Source organism: Odontesthes bonariensis, chromosome 14, assembly GCF_027942865.1.
Source record: "Odontesthes bonariensis isolate fOdoBon6 chromosome 14, fOdoBon6.hap1, whole genome shotgun sequence".
Taxonomy (NCBI): Eukaryota; Metazoa; Chordata; class Actinopteri; order Atheriniformes; family Atherinopsidae; genus Odontesthes; species Odontesthes bonariensis.
Window position 1 is genome coordinate 4,274,767 of NC_134519.1, and position 22,590 is coordinate 4,297,356.

The following is a 22,590-nucleotide window of genomic DNA, read 5'->3' on the forward strand; positions in this document are numbered from 1 at the left end:
ACCAAAGCGTACCGGTCCCATGGAACCCGTCACCATGGAACCCGTTACCATGGAACCCGTCACCATGGAACCCGTCACCATGTCTGTAACCCTTCTGCTTGGGGTACCGAGCCCACGGGACCGGTTCCAGGCTCTGCTCTCCGGTGTCGGTGAGGAGGCTGTGCAGCGGGAGCTCGATGGCGCTGGGCCAAACCAAAAAGTTTTCCAGCCGATTGAGAGTGGTTTCAACCGGACCGCGAGCCGGTGTGGCATTAAAGGTGGGGTCTGAGATGTTTTCTGGAGCATTTTTTATCATATTGTCTGAAAACCTCCTCACGACCCCATTGCACCCACTAAAATAGAATGTTTGAGAAAAAAAATAATATTTTAGTCCATTGTAGAGGGTGTAGCAAGAGGAAATGTCTGACCAATAGAAGTAATGATGAGAGTTACTTCTATTGGATTCTGACACGCCAATCAACCGTCAGCCCCCCTCCCCCCTGCGCGTTCACAGACTCGTGACTCGTTCATGTGTTTTGAAGGCGTGGTTTCGAGGGGTGGGCTGAAGGGAGAGGAATGTTGTGTATTTTCACAAATATAGCTTGCAGGAACCGTTTTTCCAATATCTCAGACCCCACCTTTAAGCAGAAGAAGCTTGGAGGTGGTTCCAGGTTATGGATGTTATTTGTTATTTGCTACTTACGCTTCGGCTCCGCCCACCCCTGAGGGTCCCCTTTGTACAGTGGGAACGCACGCTGACCCCAGAGAGACCCGACCCGGACCGTTCTGAACCGACCCGTACCGTTCTGAACCGACCCGTACCGGACTGAACCGACCCGTACCGTTCTGAACAGACCCGTACCGTTCTGAACAGACCCGTACCGGACTGAACCGACCCGTACCGTTCTGAACCGAGCCGTACTGGACTGCATAGTGGAAACAAGGCTTTAGTTCTCACGTGAATACCGCGTGCTGGTCGCCATGCTGGCCAATCATAACAAAGCTCTCGTAACCAGAGCTGGGACTGAGCACTGAAAGTGAAACCGAAGCAGCGAATGGAAAAAAAACTGCGAGCCGGCTCTCAGAGCCGATGCTTGTGCGCGTGACCCATCACTACTGCCAGGGCCGGAATAATAATAATAAGGAAACAATGGGAGGACCGACCGACCAAGAACAGCAAGACAATGACTGAGAACTGTGACAACGTGCAAAGGAAAACCAGGAGAATATATAACAAATATAGAAGAAATAGAAAGAAAGAAATTGAAAAATACTTTATTCATCCCCCAATGGGGGAAATTCAAATTAGTCAAGCAGCTCAATTTTTTTTTTAAATATTTACAATGATTGTATTGACAACAACAATAATAATACAAATTCTAGTAAAAAAATACTACTACTAACTAATAATAACAATAAATGAAAAAAATAAAAATAAAAATTGTAAAAATTGTAAAAATTGTCCTTTCATATAACAAAAATAAGACAGGAAGTAACATAGAAAGCCAGAAATCTCGGGTTGAGAAAGATGAGAATAGAGCGAGCTGCAGAGCAGATGAAAGTGTTGGTGTTCTGTTTGGGTGAAGCTTTCTGATCATGTGACCTGGTGGTGTTATCTTCAGCCGCTGTCTGAGTTGTGCTACACACGCCAGCTGATTTATAATCTCACTTTTCCGTCTGATTCCACCACTTCTTCTGCTAAAAAGAAAAACCTGAATCTTAAGGTTGAGCAGAAACCTTAATGGCTGGTCGTGGATTAAACTCCTGAGCTTTTCCTCTGTTTCACAACAAAAAATGCACTTTATGAATGATGGGAAGGCTCCCCTGATGGAAGGCGGCCGTGAATAATCCCCGCGGCTCTCTGATATCTGTGGCGGTTAGTGGCTCATCCGCTCTGCTGGAGGACGGAGGCCATCGTGCGAGGTGGCGTTAAACGCATCCTCCGTAATGACAACACTAATATCATGAGATGATAATGTGTCGCCTCCATCTCCATTTGGCCGATAAGCTTCAGGAGTCTCTTCTGTGTCTGATGGAAAAGTCTGCGAGCCGTGTCGCGTGCCGATGGCAGAAAGGGCGCCATCAGCGTTAACGGCGGAACCAAAACCCCGGCGTGAGCCCCAGGTTGTTCTGGAAATGAAATCAAGCTGCTGTTCATGAACGAGCGGCACGAAGAAGCCGATTATGTCGGGAAATAAAGAGTTCCACGGCCGGTGGAGCAGAGACGATGGCAGAGATTAAATTAAGAAGAGTAAGAGAGAGAGTAAATGTTTGCGGAGAGGCGGTCACAGGTGGAGAAAGACGCACTTTTCCTTTCAGAGGCCTCATCTTTTGACTTTCTGGAACCCGAATAAAGTTCTGAAAGTTCAGCTGCAATATCAGGGTCAATGAACCCAACACGCACCAGCATGGGCGTCAACTGGGTATGGCAGCTGCCACACCTCGGCTCCGGGGGGAAATGTAAATGTGTGTCAATTTGTATTGATTATTCTGATATTTAACAGAGATGGGACCAAGTCACACATGTGCAAGTCCCAAGTAATTTTTTCTTGGGCAAGTCAAAGTCAAGTCACCTTATTTTACCTGCAGAATCTGATCTTAATAAAGTGAAAACACAAATACTGCTTTTCGACCAGGGCCGTGCTGGTGCTGGTGCTGGAGCCGGTGCCGAACTGGCCTCGGCCCGGCACCGGCTCCAGCACCAGCACGCATTTCCATAGGGTTCAGTACTGAGTAGAATTTTATGTGCGCGAACCGATCTAGAATTTAGGGTAGTGAGTAGGGTCCCCTAAGATATAAGTAACTGTCAGTAAACATCATTGGCCAATGTGTCCAACCTGTCCACCCCGTATCACATCAAGCTAACGTTAGCTAACTACCGGCTAGGCTAACAGGATAATATTAGCTCATTTGACGAGCACTTACTGGTCAGAATGGATCTTCAAATGAGGAACAAAGTTCGAAGTTATGCTAGATGCTTAACACTCAAGTCATTCAAGTCATCGTGTCTCAAGTCAAGTCAAGTGCCGAGTCTTTAACTTCCAAGTCCGAGTCGAGTCTCAAGTCTTTTATTTTTTTTCAAGTCAAGTCACAAGTCATCAAAACAGCAACTCGAGTCGACTCAAGTCCAAGTCACAGTGACTCGAGTCCCTTTCCATCGAGTCCATCTCTATTATTTAATACATATAAATGAACTACAAATGAAATTCTGAACAACACAATCAATTTATCTAAGTATCATCTTCCCTTTTGAAATGTGGTAAGCTCTGTGCACGGCTTTAAAGGGACAGTTCGCCTGTTTTGACATGAAGCTGGATGACATCCCATACGAGTAATATCATTTATGAACATAAATCCCAGCCACCCTGTTCTCTGAGTTTGTTTGGCTTCCATCCGGCTGCAGATGTGACCAGTTCAAGAAGTCTTTTATACCAGAAGTCACTGGTTTTCCAAACAGTCTCACATGATTTTTTTTTACAGGTCTTAAAAAAAACATCTTAAAGCTCGTGTTAAATCCCATGATTTTGGAAATAGTTGGATTTCTTACAGGTGTGAGTGAATTAGAGAAGTTTCTTTCCTCCGTCCGTCCCGTATTGGACGCCGTCCTATCTGCTCCATCCATTAAAAGAAGCCTGGCTTTGAATTAAAGGGACAGTTCGCCTCTTCTGACATGAAGCTGTGTAACATCCCATATCAGCAACATCATTTCTGAACATCTTCTTACCCCCTGCTGCGTCCTGTGAGCAGAGTTCCAGCCTCGTTTTGGTGTTGATGAAGGTAGTCCGGCTAGTTGGCTGCAGGCGGCAGCAGGCAGTGATACGAAGGGAGAGAAAATAGGGCCAAGCGATTGTGAGGTCTGACTTTTTCCTGGAGAACCATTTTGTGATGCAAATGTATTACTCTTTTGAACACATATTGTTTTGAGAAGCAAAACGCTTTATTTTTTAAACCCCAGCCAACTAGCCGGAACTACCTTCATCAACACCAAAACGAGGCTGGAACTCTGCTCACAGGACGCAGCAGGGGGGAAGAAGATGTTCAGAAATGATGTTGCTGATATGGGATGTTACACAGCTTCATGTCAAAAGAGGCGAACTGTCCCTTTAAGCTCTGTGCAGCTGTGTTGGAAAGTCAGATATCATGAAGGCTACTGTGCAACTTACTCCAGATGTTTTATCTTGCAGAAGACAAAACTTGCTAAAATGACCATTTCACGTGGAAATCTTCATCTTTTGCGGCAGAAACAAAACACAACGAGCGTTTAACTGTTCGACAGAAACGAATGACTGACACTAAAAGACCTTTTTTCCCTCCTTGTGTTGATTTACCTTCCAGATGATGAGGGTTCTGGCTCCGATGCTGGGAAGAAGTTCACCAAGTGCAGCACGTGCAAATACGGAGCCGAGTGCGACGAAGACTCGGAGGATGTTTGGTGAGTTCCTGCATCATTTCAAGCTTAAAACCCAGAAAAGAACCCAGAGAGTCGGTTATTTTGAGGATTACAGGCACACGGCTTTCCTTTACACCAGATTGAACAATAATAAATAATTTCCCTCTGGGACAGGCCGGGTGCCAAAAGGAGGGTTGATGGACAATAGTTTACTACTTTTCTGGTGAAGCCAGCCTCTGATTTAGCTACTGAAGGCCAGTAATATCCTCCTGGCATCGATTAAACCTGCTGGATGTGCTGCAGACTCTAGAGCCTCACAAAGCTAACAACCTGCCCTCTTTAAATAAAAGTTCTGTAAATATGAACGCGTTTTTCAGAGCAACAGCAAGACATGAAGTTAGTCATCAAACAGCAGTAAAACAACATGAAAGGAATAAAAGCAAGAAGTCCACAAAGGACCAAAAGAGCACAGAAATGCATCCCGTCATGATAAGATTTCCTTAGCTAGAAACTGACATTTCTGAGGAAAATTAGGAGAAAATGACATAAATATAGTTTATTACACTGAGATGAGGTCCGAATAGTTTCAGATCCAAATTCTGAAGTTATAAAAGGTAAGAACACAAGCTGAAACAACTGGGACTTTATTAAAGGTTGATTAAAAGCATTGTCCAGGTAATTGAGTGTTCTATTGATGACCTGCATCAATCAAATCATCTGATAAAATGTGCTTTTGCCATAATAAAAAGTAATAACTACTCAGAATAGAAGAAAGGTTAACAAATACCTGGAAAATGTTAAAAAAAAATAAAAAAATAAGTGCATTTAAACTCATTTAAACTCATTAAAACGTCTCAAAAGTTTAAAACTTCACGAAAATTCGTCAACGAGTTAAAAAAATTCAACGTTTTCTGATAAAATTATCTTTATTTGTTTTAACTTTGATATAAAATAACATTAAAAAACATTAGTTCTTATAAACAACGTACAGGCTGAGGATAATAAAGTGCAATAACTACTCAGAATAGAAGAAAGGTTAACAAATACCTGGAAAATGTTGAAAAATAAAACCAATAAGTGCATTTAAACACATTAAAACGTCTCAAAAGTTTAAAACTTCACGAAAATTCGTCAACGATTTAAAAAAATTCAACGTTTTCTGATAAAATTATCTTTATTTGTTTTAACTTTGATGTAAAATAACTGAAAATATTAGTTCTTATAACAACTGAACGGCTGAGGATGCTCAGATGGGCAGATCCCAACACCAGAAACATATTTAAAGCTCCGTTATGAGAGAAAAATGAATGAAAAACGATGATAGATTGATGTTTTGAGGAGACTCGACAGGCACGTCGGTCAAGAGAGTCGAGCCCTCCAAACGCTGAGCTGTGACCTGCTTTTATTTAATGATGCGTTCATTTCAGAAAGACCAGCAGAGGGAAATAGGTCATCAGCACCATCGTGACAAAGTTCCAGGAGGAAGTTTTGTTCTGTAACTTCTTTAAATGCCGCCACTGCAGCCTGAGACTATGAAACATGTCCCGAAGCTCACATGTCAGAATGAGCTCTTTGCATCTGCAGAGATTGATGAGCTGTGTCCTAATTTCCCCTAAATGTACTTTAAGCTAATGATTCAGCGCTGATGGAGGCTGTTTGGCAGAAATGTGCTCAGACTTCATTTCATTTTCTCCCCCCAGGTGCATATGCAACATCGACTGCAGCGGCCACAACGAGAACCCGGTGTGCGCCACGGACGGGAACTCCTACAACAACCCCTGCCTGGTCCGAGAGGCGTCCTGCATGAAGCAGGAGCAGATCGACGTCAAGCACCTGGGCCGGTGCCTGGGTAGGTCTGAGCTGAATAAAGGGACAGTTCGCCTCTTTTGACATGAAGCTGAATGACATCCCATATCATTTATGAACATTTTCAAGAATCAAGAATCTTTATTGTCACTATGCAGGCACAATGAAATATACTTCAGGAGCTCTTGGCTTTGGATACACAAAAATGATAAAAAGATATCTAAATAATATACAAGAGAATAAAAATAGTAAAAGTTAAAGTCCGGCTAGTTGGCTGGGGTTTAAAAAATAAAGCGTTTTGCTTCTCAAAACAATATGTGTTCAAAAGAGTAACAATGAAGTAAAAACAATGAAGCTGAGGAGAAAATAAATCCGTCTAACTCCGGTGAAGAAGGAAAACCGGAGGAGAGGCTTTTAAAAAAATGAAATGAAATTGAATTCACTGCTTTTTCTTGTTAAAATGAGCAGCTGTTTGACTGATTTGAGTCTTAACGTGTTACAGACAAAGTGAAGAATGAAGCCGTATTAAGTCAAAGACTTTCTTGGGTTTGATTGCAAACATTTTCCTGGTCGAGGCTGGAGTTCCTCTGCTGTGGAAAAGAGTTATTTAAAGGGATAGTTCGCCTCTTTTGACATGAAGCTGTATGACATCCCATATCAGCAACAATAAAATAGACCTGTGGATCATCAGCATAGAGGTGGAGTCTGACCCCGTCACAAGTGGGAGAAGATCAGGAGAATGAAGGTAGTCCGGCTAGTTGGCTGGGGTTTAAAAAATAAAGCCTTTTGCTTCTCAGAACAATATGCGTTCAACAGAGTAATACATTTGCATCACAGAATGGTTCTCCAGGAAAAAGTCAGACCTCACAATCTCTTGGCCCTATTTTCTCTCCCTTCGTATCACTGCCTGCTGCCGCCTGCCGACAGCCGGGCCTGTTACGCTGTTTGCTGCTCGGTCTGCACTTCGGTCTGCACAGCAGGCAGGTTTTTAACACACTGATGCTGCGTTTTGTCTCAGTTTTTGTTAAATAAATAATGACTCAGTGTAATATGTCACATGTTGTTGTGTTTATCTCATTTTAAGACTTTCCAAGGACCACATTAGGCGATATCTGATTTACATTTTTATAAATTCTTTTTTCAAAGTCTTTCTGACTCGTTGATCTAAAACAGATTCTTTGCGTTACTGAGTATCAATATGCGACTAACTGGGAGTCAGCTGAGCTGGTTAAGTTGGTAAGAAAAACTTAATTTAGGTCTAGTTCTGTCAGTTCAGGCGGATGTTTCCATCAGTCAGCACTCTCATAGCATCAGTTTGGACCATCGCATCGTTGAAAAGGGACAAGCTGGTGAGCTTTGTTTCACATTTACCACCCGATGAGCCTGATTATAGGAACTGGCGGCAATGGCAAAGATAAAAATGAGGAAATAATTGTATTTATGAGGTGAACACAGAGCTCTAAGTGAATAATTATGTTGCTTTCCATCTGCAAATATCACAATAACAACTTTATGTGATGTGATTGTTGCTCCTGGAGGTGAGAAATTATAAATAATGAATGCAGAAATAAATGAGATACTTTGGGTTTAAAGAAGAGATCTGAATGTTTTTCCATTGGAGGTAAAATTCATGTCAAGGCCGCCGCAAAAGAAGCTAAAATCTGATTTCTGAGTCTGGCACCTCCTGCTTGTCTAATTATTTTGAGCATAAACAAGGTTTGGATTAATTTCTCGCTGCTGCATGCCTGGTTTGTGTTTTAATTGAAAATGCTGGTGATTAGTGACATTAATTTGTCTGACATGGTTTCAGCAACGAGGTTGATTTATTCAGCGGTCGCAGTCGGCAGAGCATCAGTCCTGCGTCATTATTTCAGATGGAAGATTTAAACCTCAGCAGAAAGGATTAAAGTCGAGGGTTAAAAGGAAAAGGGAAATAAACTGGGGAAAAGAGTGAGAAGGGCAGAAATAATGGATTACAGAAAGAAATAAAACAGCCTCAGCTGACTGGCAACACTATTGATATATTAATCTGTAACTGAGAGAAGCTGCTGTTTCAGTGGGTCAGATGACAAAACTCAAGTATATCAACTGACCAGCGAAGAGATTGTGAGAATAAAGGAAAGCCTTGAAACAGTTCGGACTCAACGAAAGCTGCTTCCTAAAAATAAGACCTTAAAAACAACACATTTAAATCATTTGTGGAGGTTCTCTATGTTTCATGGCTCCTGGGTCGAATGGGTCACTGCCCTAGATGTTAAAGCAACACTAGAGAAGTCTGTGAACCCTAAAACTATGTGCTTCTGTCTCCCTTTGACGCACATTTGCTTTTGTTATGCACGCTTCCAGCCCTGAAACTGCCCCGGAGCATCCACGGGCTGAAAGACCACAGTCCACATATTTGGTTTCCAGCCCTGCACCACAACGTTTTCATTACCGGCCGCCTGATACTTTAGTGGGTTTCTGATGGCCTCGTCATCATGACAGCACATGCACAGAAGATCATGTGCAGGGCTGTGCATGTGTATGGCTGTGCATGTGTATGGCTGTGCATGAGCAGGGCTGTGCATGTGTATGGCTGTGCATGTGCAGGGCTGTGCATGTGTATGGCTGTGCATGTGCAGGGCTGTGCATGTGTATGGCTGTGCATGAGGAGGGCTGTATGCAAGTTTTAGTAAACAAGAAGTTCCCGGATGCATACTAGATTCTCTGAAATGTTGGGTATGCATCATGAGGTTACTACTCATACTCAAACTACCCAAGATGCAACGTAACGTGACGTCGCCGATCGTCATTTCCTGTCAAAACGGCAGTTTCAAGCTAGCTACAACGAGGGTAGGTTCACTTCCTGTTTTCAAAACAAAAGCACCAATTGTATGGTAATGGCTTTCCCTATGATAAAAGGCAACGGGTATTTTATTTTGTGAAAATAACCGGAAGTGCGTTGCTCACTGCAGCTAGCTTTAGTAGCGCCGAATTCGTGAGAAGAAAATGGTAAACAGCCGGTATTTTGTCAGGTTTTCAACACGTTGGGGATCTAAACGACTACTTTCTCACCTGAAAATGTTTCAAATGTTGCTAAAGTTTACAGAGTTTAGAGCTACTTCTCAGACTCTACAGGCCTCAGTTAGCATGTTAAAGGTTAAAGGTCATGACAGCACAGTTAGAAAAAGCCTGACTGAGATGCTGTGCAGAAACCAGAGCTGCAAACCTCAATGAGCCGAAGCAGCGCTCATACAAACCGCTTCTCACTATGTTCACGTTTTCAGTTTAAACCCAAAGTGATTAAATGATCCACAGTGTCAGATTTTTAGAGATCTGAATTAACCGGATTTATGAACGTGAGTCTGTGTCCTCTCAGAGCAGAGGCTCTCTGACGCTAAGCGCTTTCCATTAACCTCACCATAAACAAGAATAACCTCCGCATCAGACTCCTTCTCCTCCTGCTCTCATTGTGACGGTTTCTCACATATAACCCCAATTGTCGCATATATGCTACAAACCGTTTGTACTCAATCAACCAGCTGAGATAGCATCTTTATTCCCCCAATGCCGGTTAGTCCATATTCACTACGGACCCAGGAACCTTCGACAAGCACTTGTTTCTAGTGGGACCGCAAAGTGACGGACTTATTTCCTGTTGCAGATTTATTTAAATAAATATGTAAAAATTAAAAAGGGTGAATAAAAAAACATTGTTTTTTTCACTGTTATATTACTGTGTTGTTGTTATCTTATTATTGACCATTATGCCTGGTGTCGCAAATTTGCAACATACCAAAATTTCTATTTATTTTTTGTGCAAAAGTGAAATTAATAATCAATCAATCAATCAATCAATCTTTATTTATATAGCGCATTTCATACCACAGGCAACTCAATGTGCTTTATATAAAGACATACAGAAATACAGAAAAAATACAACACAGAAATGCAGGTAAATAAAAACATCAATCAGGTAATTTTAGCTAACAGTAAGATTGGTATAACTATAACAGAGCAAAAGTAAATTTAGCTAATAGTAGGATTAGTATAACTATAACAGGTAATTTGAGTAAACTAACAAAAGTTAACAAACATGGATAAGCTTTCCTCTAAGAGGAAGCATTATTTACCATCTACTCAAAGGCTAAAACACACACAAAACGTTTTTTTTATATACAGCTATATAAATTCAGGCGTTAAGGGGATATTATAACCTTTCTTCCATGCTGCATTATCAAACATGCTTTGCGAATCTTTACCGCCGGTGAATCGTGGACCTTTTGATGCCTCACTGAGCGGCTTCTCCTCTCAGAGCAGATGAGAGGTGGATACAGACCTGATCCGCAGTCACAGTTTGCTGTCTGATGTTGTTCAAAGTCTGAGCCAACACCCTGAGCTCCTCTGGCCACCATAAACCTCACAGCCCCCCCCCCTTAGATCTGATTTATGTTGATAGACTCACCTTGAATCACAATATGTCGCCCTGCTGGCGACGCGCTCTCTGTGGGTGTTGGCAGGAGATCGTAACCCACCAGGGTTTATGGATTTCTTGTCACTGGTTATGGCTTTGAGGTGGCCCGTGCCCAAGCGTTTGATTTGCTCGGGGAGGAGGCAGTTGACCGAGGGAGGGGGGCAACACGTGGGTGTCGGGCGCCCTAAGGTGAACAGCACCTGCCCCCCTCCCCTGATCTGCTGTCACTTTAGGGCGCCGGGCCAACGCTGAGGCACACCGGACCCCAGACGCCAAATTCAAAGGATCACCACTGAAATTCAAACAAATAGCTTTTGTATATAAATGTTAGATAGATAGATAGATAGATAGATAGATAGATAGATAGATAGATGGATGGATGGATGGATGGATGGATGGATGGATGGATGGATGGATGGATGGATGGATGGATGGATGGATGGATGGATAGATAGATAGATAGATAGATAGATAGATAGATAGATAGATAGATAGATAGATAGATAGATAGATAGATAGATAGATAGATAGATACATACATTATTCATCCCAATTTGGGAAATTGTTGTGTTGCAGCAGCATACAGTAAAGATATGTAAACAATTAAAGTGAAAACAAGCAAATAAAATAAAATAAAATAAAAATAGTGAATAACATTAGGTATATACAAATCTACAGTATGAAGAGTTTTTTTTTTTTTTTTTTTTTTAATAGTTTTTTAGGAGAGACTTCAAGCCTACTGAGCTTGAAGTTCTCTTCCAGCCAGAGGGGAGGTGTTGTAGATGGTGATGGCTGCTGGTAGGAAGAATTTCCTGAATCGTTCCTTGTGACAGCGGAGCTGTCCTAATATAAATATTAGGGCTATTAATATCAATATTAGCCCTAATATAAATATTAGGGCTGGGAAACTATTAAAATGTTTAATCTAATTAATCACATGATTTCCCTGATTAATCACGATTAATCGCATTTGTACGCAGAATCCAAAAATGAATCCAAAAGTAGCGTATAGCTTTTAGCATTTAGTTTTATTTTAAATGTGCTGCCATATGAATGAAAGTGCCATAACATTTGTTGTGCAAACACACTTTTAACATCAGCATCTTTCTGTAGTTTTTATGTAGAAGCCTCGCTCCACTGTCTGTTTCCTTGAACGACTTGCTGCTATCAGTTGTGTGTTTTGCCTTTAAGTGATATTTCAGACTGGAACTACTACGCTGAGAAGACAATTCAACTTGGCTGTAAATGCAGGAGTTGTTTTTTTTAAATTTATTATGAAATACGTGCTTTTATGTTGAAACCAGTAAAACAGGAAGTAGCGCCGGTTAGCTCCGTTAGCTTCACACCTGTAGCGGTGATGTTAGCTGCTAGTTTATCTTTATTTTATTCCTCCATGCTTCGTGGTGTTTGCTGTAACTGTGTGAATGTGATGCATTCAACAGACTTTTACAATAATAAAACCTGCGTTAATGCGCGATAAAATATTTATCGGCGTTAAATAATTAACGAGTTAACGCGATAATAACGAGTTAACTCGCCCAGCCCTAATAAATATCATAAATATTGAGAGGCCACAGGGCTGAGGAAACCGTTCCCCCACAGCAGCATCGCTTTGCTGCATATCTTTGCACATAAACTTTGGTTAGTTATCAGTAATAAGTAATTTATGATCCCCTAACTGTAGCCGACTGTCCAACGTTCTCTCAGATATCCAGTTCCTCCGCTGCATTAAAGGTGCGAACAGCAAGTGATCTTTTCTCTGTTCGTTACCATAAAATCCAAGATGCTTCCAAAACCTGCTTCTCAGATTACCTGATGTTGTGATTTCCCGCTCAGGAACACTATGTTTGACCAATTTCTAGTTTAATTTAATTTAAGTCTAGGTTTATTTTTCTGTTAGCTCACCAGCTTATTTCTCACGGTCCAGTACATCTTTCTTTACAGCCTACGGTTTGGTAGTGTTGACACACCGTAATGTTTTTATTTAGCGTTCAAAGTTTTTCGGCGTGCATAAAGGATTGTCGAACTTCGAAGAAATAGCCTCAGCCTTTTCCTGCAGTGGTATCCTGAGCCTCAAGCAAAGTATGGGGCAAAAGATTGAAGTTCACGTTGAAATTCACACATCCTATTTATCTCTAAACCCAGGTGCAGGGCTCATTTAATTCTAAAATAAACATGAAATCAGAGTAATTCTGCTTTTTCTACAGTCTCAGAGGCCGATAAAGAAAAGAAACAAACTTTGAGCCTCCATAAATAAACAATTTGGCTTGTGATGTAACCTAATTAAACTGAAAAATACTCATTTTGAAGCTGTTTCTTTTTACTATGAAGCTCTTACTTGACTCGGCTCTGGTTTTGCTTAATTTCACAGGTCCCATATTTTCTATTTAATTTGAATAAACGTTTCCTAAACATCCGCTGTTATACAGCTGTAATTTATCTTTTTTAATTTATTTTCTGCATTTTGTTGCATCGGTCAAATGCTTTTTGAGAGAAAAACTAAATGCTAAAACAGTTTTAATGCTCAGTGCCGTCCGTTTATTGGTCCTTTTGAAAAGGAATCGATGGCCATAAAGGAAGCTATAAACGCGTCTTTTTGACAAGATATTTCCAGGTTATTTTCAGGTTCTTCAGATCTATTTGGATTCAAATCGATTCCTTGTTTTTATTCCAAAATGGTTGAAAAATTTGATTTAATGTTAAAAAAAAAAAAAACTAAAGTACATATTCCTAACATTCTCAAAATTCTAGTTTTTAAATGAATCGGACGTGTTGTAGAATAAATCAGAAGCTTTTTGCTTTGATGGACAAAATAATCATCCGAGCTGGTGCAACAGACCCACGTATCAAATCAAATCAAATCAAATCAAATTTATTTGTAGCACATTTCATGTATAAACAATTCAAAGTGCTTCACATAAAATAAAAGCATTGCAGCAGGGAGTGGAAGAAGCCTTAAAAATACATAAAAGAATATAAAGAGAAACAAATAAAATCATTTAAATGAATTTAAAAACAAGCAACAGTCCAGATGAGTTCAAAGATATCGTGCAGAAATACGTACACAAATTCTAAGAGGAAGGTGTCATTTAATTTCAAGATGGCAGCCTCTTAAATGAGGAAATCTACAGTTTACATAAATCTCTTCCAGGACTTTTTGATGCTTAGACTCAGGAATTAATAAGAATTGAATTTTATTCCCGACCGTATACACATGACTGATGATTTCACCAGATATTCTTAAGATAACCAGCTTTGTTTGTCCTTTTTGAAGCAATCATTGCTGTGTTTGGTACAGATCTGTGGAAGGTAGTCCATGCTGCCTCGTTAACGGACACAGGCCTGGTGTGTTTTTTTCTGTGAAAACACAGCGACTGGCGTCTGTTCCAGACTGGAGCTGGAGGACAAAGGCACAAACACACTCTTATTTTTACAGAATCCATGCGAGCTGCGGTTTATTTGCTGCATTCTTGGATTGCAAGTGAGAAAGAAGGAACGGGGGGGGGGGGGGGGGGGGTAGAGGAGGAAGGTGAGGATGGAGTGATGAAGGGGGTGAGGAGGAGAATGAGAGCGAAGGCTCTGTCAATATTTCTTTGGGAATGATGGAGCATTAAAAATGTATGAGTGTGTTTGTTTTTTTGAGGCTGTATGTGTGTGTTGGGGGGGTATTCTTGTATTTGTATCTTTGTGGGGACCGCTGCCTTTGCTAAGGGAGGACATTGATGGCAGGTCCTCACTTTGTGCTGATTTTGGAGCACTGATTTTGGGGTTTAGATGAGACAGAAATCCACACCTAGAAAACACACAGTTTGTTTGTTTTGTTTTTAGAAAACAATAGATGGAATTTGAAGTGTGTGTGTGTGTTTGTACTTGTTTTCTGTACATTATAGGGACCACAATGTGTCTGCACACCAGCTTATGGGGACTTCCTGTGAATGTGGGGACAACAATTTGGTCCAAATTGATTTTTGAGGGTTGAGACTTGTTTTTTTGGGTCAGGGGTTAGACTTAGTGATGGTTAGATTTAGGGCTGTCAATGTAGTCCCCACAAGGAATATAAACCAGACATGTTTGTGTGCTTTTTACCATTCCCAGCAGCTCCTTTTTTTGCAGAAGGCATTAAAACATGAAGCCTGTCAACGGGAGAATAACCACAACACGCCAAACCAAAGCCTGCTTCTTCTTTGTTCGTTTTTTTTGACAGCAGCCATCACCGTCTGACACCCACAGGCTCAGATTGACCCTCTGATGAACAGAGTGAGACTCAGACTGCTAGTAAACATCCCCTGACATCCTCCTCCTCCTTTAGTTTGTCCTAAAGGGTAAACAGAACACACACAGTCGATAAACTGTTCAGGAATAAAACAGGATATGGGACAGCAGACTAGGAAGTCCAATACACAGACCAAGACAGCGGAACTCATGAAGGATCTCAACCAGACGTCTGGATATTGTGGCTAAAATCTGTTTTTATCTGTTTTTTTCCCCACCGTCGCTGGAAAGAAACAGGATGTTAATACTTATCTGGTGTGAAAACTGACCGTTTCAATCTGTCTCCTCTGCAGCTGATAAAGAAAAACCGGGCAAGAAAGATGACAGCAGTCCGTTCAAAGTCAACATCTTAGGTGAGATTGTGTCAGTGTTTGCTTTCCCCGGTATTTACAGTCTGTCTGAAAAACTAACTCTGTGGTCTCTGTGTTGAAAGATCATTTCGGTTTATTTAAGGTTTTGTGGTTTTTCTGTTTTAGTTTGTGATTTTTGTTGTGATTTTTATTCATGTTTTCTACTTTTTGTTCTTAGTCATTGGAGCTATTGGTCTTCATATTCTAGTTTATTCTAATTTCTCTGTCTTGTCCACGTTTTCTATCGTCGTCTGTGACTTTTGCTTTGGTTTTGTCTCTGTGAAGAAACACCTTTCTTTGTCTCTCTTTTCTGATTTGCCCTCGCCGCTCTTGTTTTATGTTTATCTGATTTAGTCTTGGTCTTATCTGGTTTTGTTCATGTGTTTATCTTTCTGTCCTGATCTTTGCTCAGTTTCTTGTTTATTCTGTCCTAGTTTCCCAAACTCACCAGTTTGGTTTCCTCAGCTCTCCTACATACCCGTCTCCGGTTAATCGGTCTCGCCTGCCGTCACTTGTCTCATCAGTCCCTTCAGTAAAAAGGCTCCATGTAAATGTAAATGTATTTTATTTATACAGCCCTTTACAGACAATCCTTACAGTGCACCAAACTGCTTTACAGGTAATTTTGCAGGTAATAAATAAAGAGAAGAATAAGTAAAAACAAATAAAAACAATAAAAGATCAGTGAAAGCAATAAAATACAACAAAATCGATTAAGATAAAATAAGTTAAAAGTGCCATCATACTATGGTTGTCAGATCCTCTCTGTTTGTTCCCGGTTTCCTGTCTCCTAGTTATCTTGTGGTTAGTTTGGTCTTTTTGGTCATCCAGCCTTTGATTTCAGCTTTAAATAAACTCCACAGTAAGTTTCAATCAAACTGTTCTCTGCACTCGGGTCCTCAGCTCAAACTCCACAACCCATAAAACCCTAACATCAAATAATATTTGAAGAAAACTGCCTATTAGAAACAATCAAACATCAGCATGAGAACATTTAACTTTGCCAAATGGGCTGTTTCGATGTCTTGACATCAGAGTCGAAGTTTTCACAGCATTATTACGTCACCTTGTGAGTCTGTGGATTCTACACTAAAATGGAAGGAAGCCACCGCATCGATGCTCCGATATGTATCTTCAAAGTAACTGACTTGATGATGGCAGTAGGTTAAAAGTCAAAGGCTATGTTCCAAACCGCATACTTCTCCTACAACTCCTACTAACTTTTTGAGTTAGTATGCGAGTTTGAGTAAGCGAGAAGATCCCGGATGCATACTAGATTCTCCGAAATGTTGGGTATGCATCATGAGGTTACTACTCATACTCAAACTACCCAAGATGCAACGTAACGTGACGTCGCCGATCGTCATTTCCTGTCTAAACGGCAGTTTCAAGCTAGCTACAACGAGGGTAGGTTCACTTCCTGTTTTCAAAACAAAAGCACCAATTGTATGGTAATGGCTTTCCCTATGATAAAAGGCAACGCGTATTTTATTTTGTGAAAATAACAGGAAGTGCGTTGCTCACTGCGGCTAGCTTTAGTAGCGCCGAATTCGTGGGAACAAAATTGTAAATAGCCGGTATTTTGTCAGGTTTTCAACACGTTGGGAATCTAAACGACTACTTTCTCACCTGAAAATGTTTCAAATGTTACTAAAGTTTACAGAGTTTAGAGCTTAAGGGAAATCAGCTTCAGGCCGGCTGATTTCGGCTCGGGCAGGAGCGAAATGCATTGTGGGTAAACTCTCACAATGAAGTATGTAGTATGAAGTATGTAGTATGTAGTATGCGGTTTCGAACACATTCACTGAGGTTCAGTCCTACCAGACCAATAATGTCTGAACCAAACCAAACATCTGCTGAGCTAAGCTGCTAACATAGCTGAGCAGCAGCGCATGAACAACCTTTGGGACTTTGTGTTTGTTTTTGCTCAGATTATAAAAACCACGCAGTAAATCCACTGCCCTGCCTTTATTAAAGCTGACAGTAAAACTTTCTTTGTCTTTTTCAGCAGACCGTTAACCTGCGTCTGAACCTGCTGAGTAGCAATAAATGTAGGATAAAACTTCATGTAAATCTTCTTAGTGCACAGTGAGTTCCTCACAGGAGGGTAGTAAAGCAGCAAAGTCTAAACCCCACAGCTGTAAATCTCTACTGGAGCAAAAGGGAGAACATAGCTTCAGAGCCTGATCCCAGTGTGTCGCTGTCATGTCTCCACAGAAAACATGCAGATAAGTGGAAGAAAACAAGGGTATTTTGCAGCTTTACCCATCCTGTTGCATGATAAAATGTTGAGTTTGGAGATCAGAGAAGAAATGAAACAGAATCCAGAGGGACTCCTCGTGAACTGATATCACCACGAAAACATCTCGGGGAGAAATTCCTCCACTGCTGAGTCGAACTTTTTAAACTTGGACTCGGACGGATAATAGAGGGATCGGATTAATTGGTTGTATTGTCAGTATCATAAATGGCAAAGGACACAGCGACACATTTCTGCTTCTGATAAGTGACGCAGAGGGATGGCTGCGTTCAGTCTACATCAGGCAAGTGTTGCTCTCCGGCTCATTCCGTGACGGCGTCGACCTTCGTACGCGTCTGACCTTCGAGCACATAAACCGATGAAATCCGGTGATATATGAGTCTAACTATTCTCTCGCTCCTTAGATGTTTTTTATCTCTCATGGTTCAAGTGAGACCTGGTCACGGTTAGAGGCTGTTGAGACTGAACTAAAACAGAAACCAGCTTTAGTTAGATCAGTTTGTTTGTATAAAATTATCAGACTTTCTTCAAAATGTGATAAGCCGTTAATAAGGAGGTGGACCTGTCGGCGCTGCGACAGCTGAGACTCATACCATCCGGTCATAAATCTGATCCATGAACAGCCAGCTAGTTTTAGCCATTGGACCTCCGGCCACAGATCTGTTCACACCGCCACTTCGGTCAGGAATAATCCTGCTTTTTAATCACATCGTAGGCGTAGTTTTATGGAGCTAAATCAGTTTCAATATCCACAAATGACAAGATTCACAAATGCGCAGGACGAGATATACAAATGTGCATTTGTGAATCTTGTCCTACGCATTTGTAAATCTTGTCCTACGCATTTGTGAATCTTGAAACTGATTTAGCTCCATATAGTTTTTCACATCCTAGCTTGTGTTCAGTTCAGTTTTATTCATGTAGCACTAAAGCACAACAAATGTCATCTCAAGGCCTCAAAGATACAGTCCAGTTCATTGTAATCCAATCAAATCAAATTAATTAGATTCTATATTAGTCCAATTCATACAAAGCCCATTTATTAAAAGGTGGCCTCGCTGAGGAAACAGATGGCTCCAAAGCTTCTCTTCAGTTAAGTCGACGCACCGTTGCCTCGTGCATGCTCAGGACGGTGGAGAGCAACAACTGGAGGATTCCATCCGACACACCTGACTCAGGACAGAAAAACACACCATCTGTACCATCTCCACTGCCTTCCTTCAACATGTTCCTCTGTGCATGGATGCTCCCAATTTTACCTGCTGAACCTATAATCCATCATCTGGTCAAATGTGGCCCTACACTGCCCCTAGTGGACACCTATATAACGCAGCTTTTGCACACGTCGCTTTGATTTTTGAGAAGATGCTCCAAACGCAGGAAACTAAAAGCAGGCCTATTTCTGGCCTTTGGCCCTGCTGCCCTGATACACCAGCTGCAGAAACATTCGGCCATCTTTACAAATGCAACTGCAGCCCTGAAATTTAAATAAACTCCCGGATATGTTCAGGAGGGGCTGAATTTGAGAACATGTATAACATTTGCTTCTGACTTCCTACAGAGTTTAATATCTATTATATCTCTATCCACAGTGCAATTAAAGAATAATTAATATTTATTTGATGCAGTCTGATACAACTATTAACATTTCTTTAATTTAGTTTTTCTTTTACAGGAAACCGCTATCCAGCATTTACTTAAAATGGGTTTTTGAACAGCTGTTTACTTTTAGTACGCCATGGATCTGTGTTTTTGCAATTTTCCTGAATTGAGAAGAATTCATATCATAGATTTGAGTATTTTGTGTCATTTTTCCCATTAAATAGCCACATAGTTGTACACCAGTAAGACGAATATTTCTCTGTTCTTGCTTGAATAATCCAACCTGTCTTCTTCAGTGGTGACGGTTGTCTTTTATTAGCTGTGTTTTACTCTTTCCACTCATTCAGAAACCACCGGTCTGGATCACGGAGACGGTTTCTATGCCGGGATGCCGATCCCCTGTGCCGATAGCTACACTGGCTTCTGCGTACACGGGAAATGTGAGATCAAATACAACATGCCCACCTGCAGGTTTGTGACTGCTGTCAGTGTTTCTAACAAGCTGTTATTCCTGCATCATTGTACTGCAGACAGGACTTAAAATCCAGAAAGCAGACCAGAGATGCCACTATAACACTAAAACACCTATAACTGATGATGCTAATGACAACAAGAGGATCGAGTGCAGCTGTTTTTATTGGCTGTACGATAAAATCTGACAGTAAGATCATCTGTCCACATGTTGCTTTGCTCATCTGTTGTTCCTTCACAAGCGAGCAGTTGAATCTGTACATCTGTAGTTGTTGTTTTAAAGAAGACCATCCTAGGTGGCGCTGTTTGGCAGTATTTTGGTTTTTAACTGTTGAACACCACACTGAATAAAACGGATCGAAAGTCCCACATCGCCCATAAAATCCTGTTTCTACTCACTACCACTTGATGGCAGCAGAGGTGGGTAGAGCAGCCAAAAATTCTACTCAAGTAAAAGTACTGTTATTTCAGAATAATTTGACTCAAGTAAAAGTAAATCCAAATAATTACCTGAGAAAGTAAAATGTGAAGTAAAAAGTGCACAAGCACAAGATTTATTTGTTAACACAAGCATTCAATCTGACAGACAAAAATACTAAATAATCATCTTTAGGAAAATTAGAGTTCATCCAGTTGATAAAATAAATTAAAATGAATTAATTAATTACAAAATAGCTTAAATTAAAATAATCCAGGTAAATTCAAGTACTTCAATAAAAAATAAAAGAGCCTTAGGAAATGTTTAAAACATATGTAACCCATATGTAACCTAAAAAACAAACATTCACCTATCCATGGGGGAAAAACGAGTTTAGGAAACTTAGCGCTACATGTTTCCTCAAGTTAGATGTTGAGTTTCTGCTGAAATGTGCGTTTGTTTTGGTTGCCACAGAAGACACATAATGTAGCTGCTGTTTCTCACTCTTTGTAAGGTAAACATGCTTTCAGTATGAGGCCTCGTCTGCGTCTTCATTTCCCACCGTTGGTTCTGACATTTTTCATCTGTTTGTTTGTTTGTTTGTTTGCTACGACTGCTAATGCTAAAGCTAACCCGTCCCGCCGCTGAGATCGAGTACGGTCACGTGACCAGACTGCACGGCTGCGTCTGATTGGTGGAACACAGTCAGGTGGTAGAGCCTTTGGTGGAAGTCTCTCTCTCTGTCAGAATAAAACATTAAAATGAGGCGTACGCGGGGGGATAAAAATAATGAGGCGTAGAATACCAAAGAGGGAAGAAGAAAAGTAACCAGCTCATTGTAGCCTAATGTAGCGGAGTAAGAGGACAGCTTCTGCTGCACACATCTACTCAAGTAAAAGTAAAAAGTATAGAGATTTAAAACTACTCCTGGAAGTATAATGTTTTCAAAAACTTACTCAAGTAAATGTAACTCATTACTACCCACCTCTGGATGGCAGACATGTATTATTTTAGATTAATAAAACGCCGTAATGGTGACGGCCATTAGCTCGTACAGCTATACAGAAGAGTTCAAATCTGAGACGTCTGGGTGAAAATTTGAGAAAATTAGTAAAAAAATATTCAACAAGGGAAGATGTTTTGGTTTAAATCTTTGCTGACGATGATTCAAGGGGTGAAAATTTCCCTTTGAGAATCGCTGATTCAAAGCTGTTGCTCGGTAACAGTGAGGGAGGCACAGGTCAACGAGATTGTTATGACGGAGAAAAGGTGGATGTAGATGGGGCACAGGGGGGTCTGAATGTGGCTGGAAACAAATGCGTCAGCAGTAATGAGGACTGGGTTGTTCTGAATACTGATGAAGAGTACCGGAGGGGGGGGGTCAGACACTTTGATGAGCCTGTTGGCTATGGAGGAGACAGAGATGTGACAGATGCTGAGCCCACTGAGCTGCTGTCCCTCTTCCTAACCGATGATTTCTGGACTCTGAGAACAGATGAAACTAACAGATATGAACACCAGTTACTAAAGGTTACAGAGTTTAGAGCTCAAGGGAAATCAGCTTCAGGCCAGCTGATTTCGGCTCGGGCAGGAGCGAAATGCATTGTGGGTAAACGCTCACTATGAAGTATGTAGTATGTAGTATGTAGTATGCGGTTTCGAACACATTCACTGAGGTTCAGTCCTACCAGACCAATAATGTCTGAAGCAAACCAAACATCTGCTGAGCTAAGCTGCTAACATAGCTGAGCAGCAGCGCATGAACAACCTTTGGGACTTTGTGTTTGTTTTTGCTCAGATTATAAAAAACACGCAGTAAATCCACTGCCCTGCCTTTAAACTAACAGATATGAACACCAGTTCTTGGCCATTCAAACACGGAAGCCAGAAGCTGTGATCGAAAGACATTTGACATTCTTTTAACTGGTTTTATGTTGTTTTTATGTGGATAAAATGACCAAAAAAACATGAAAAAAGATCATAATTATTATCTCAACTTCTCTGCACGACATCCACCTACTCTGTTCTGGAATATGTCAGTAACTGACAGAAAATTCAGAAAAGACCAGGGACCAACTCACTTGGACCAAAGTTTATTGGCTACAATATAGGAGTGATTTTTGAGGTGATTGGTCGTTTGGTTTAAGGTGTTTGGTGTAAGGTGTTTGGTTTAAGGTGTTTGGTTTAAGGTGTTTGGTTTAAGGTGTTTGGTTTAAGGTGTTTGGTTTAAGGTGTTTGGTTTAAGGTGTTTGGTGTGAGGTGTTTGGTGTAAGGTGTTTGGTTTAAGGTGTTTGGTTTAAGGTGTTTGGTTTAAGGTGTTTGGTGTAAGGTGTTTGGTGTAAGGTGTTTGGTGTAAGGTGTTTGGTGTAAGGTGTTTGGTGTAAGGTGTTTGGTGTAAGGTGTTTGGTTTAAGGTGTTTGGTTTAAGGTGTTTGGTGTAAGGTGTTTGGTTTAAGGTGTTTGGTGTAAGGTGTTTGGTGTAAGGTGTTTAGTTTAAGGTGTTTGGTGTAAGGTGTTTGGTGTAAGGTGTTTGGTTTAAGGTGTTTGGTTTAAGGTGTTTGGTGTAAGGTGTTTGGTTTAAGGTGTTTGG

At 40.9% G+C, this 22,590-nt stretch overlaps 1 protein-coding gene across 1 annotated transcript in view; it reads left to right on the plus strand.

Annotated features, from left to right (window-relative positions):
• tmeff1a (transmembrane protein with EGF-like and two follistatin-like domains 1a) overlaps positions 1–22,590 on the plus strand; it is a 147,262-nt gene that overhangs the window by 116,700 nt on the left and 7,972 nt on the right. Inside the window, exons 5-8 of the mRNA XM_075482641.1 lie at positions 4,315–4,411; positions 6,070–6,218; positions 15,194–15,253; positions 19,460–19,583. Coding sequence (XP_075338756.1) covers positions 4,315–4,411; positions 6,070–6,218; positions 15,194–15,253; positions 19,460–19,583 — 430 coding nt within the window. The remainder of the gene's footprint in view (positions 1–4,314; positions 4,412–6,069; positions 6,219–15,193; positions 15,254–19,459; positions 19,584–22,590) is intronic.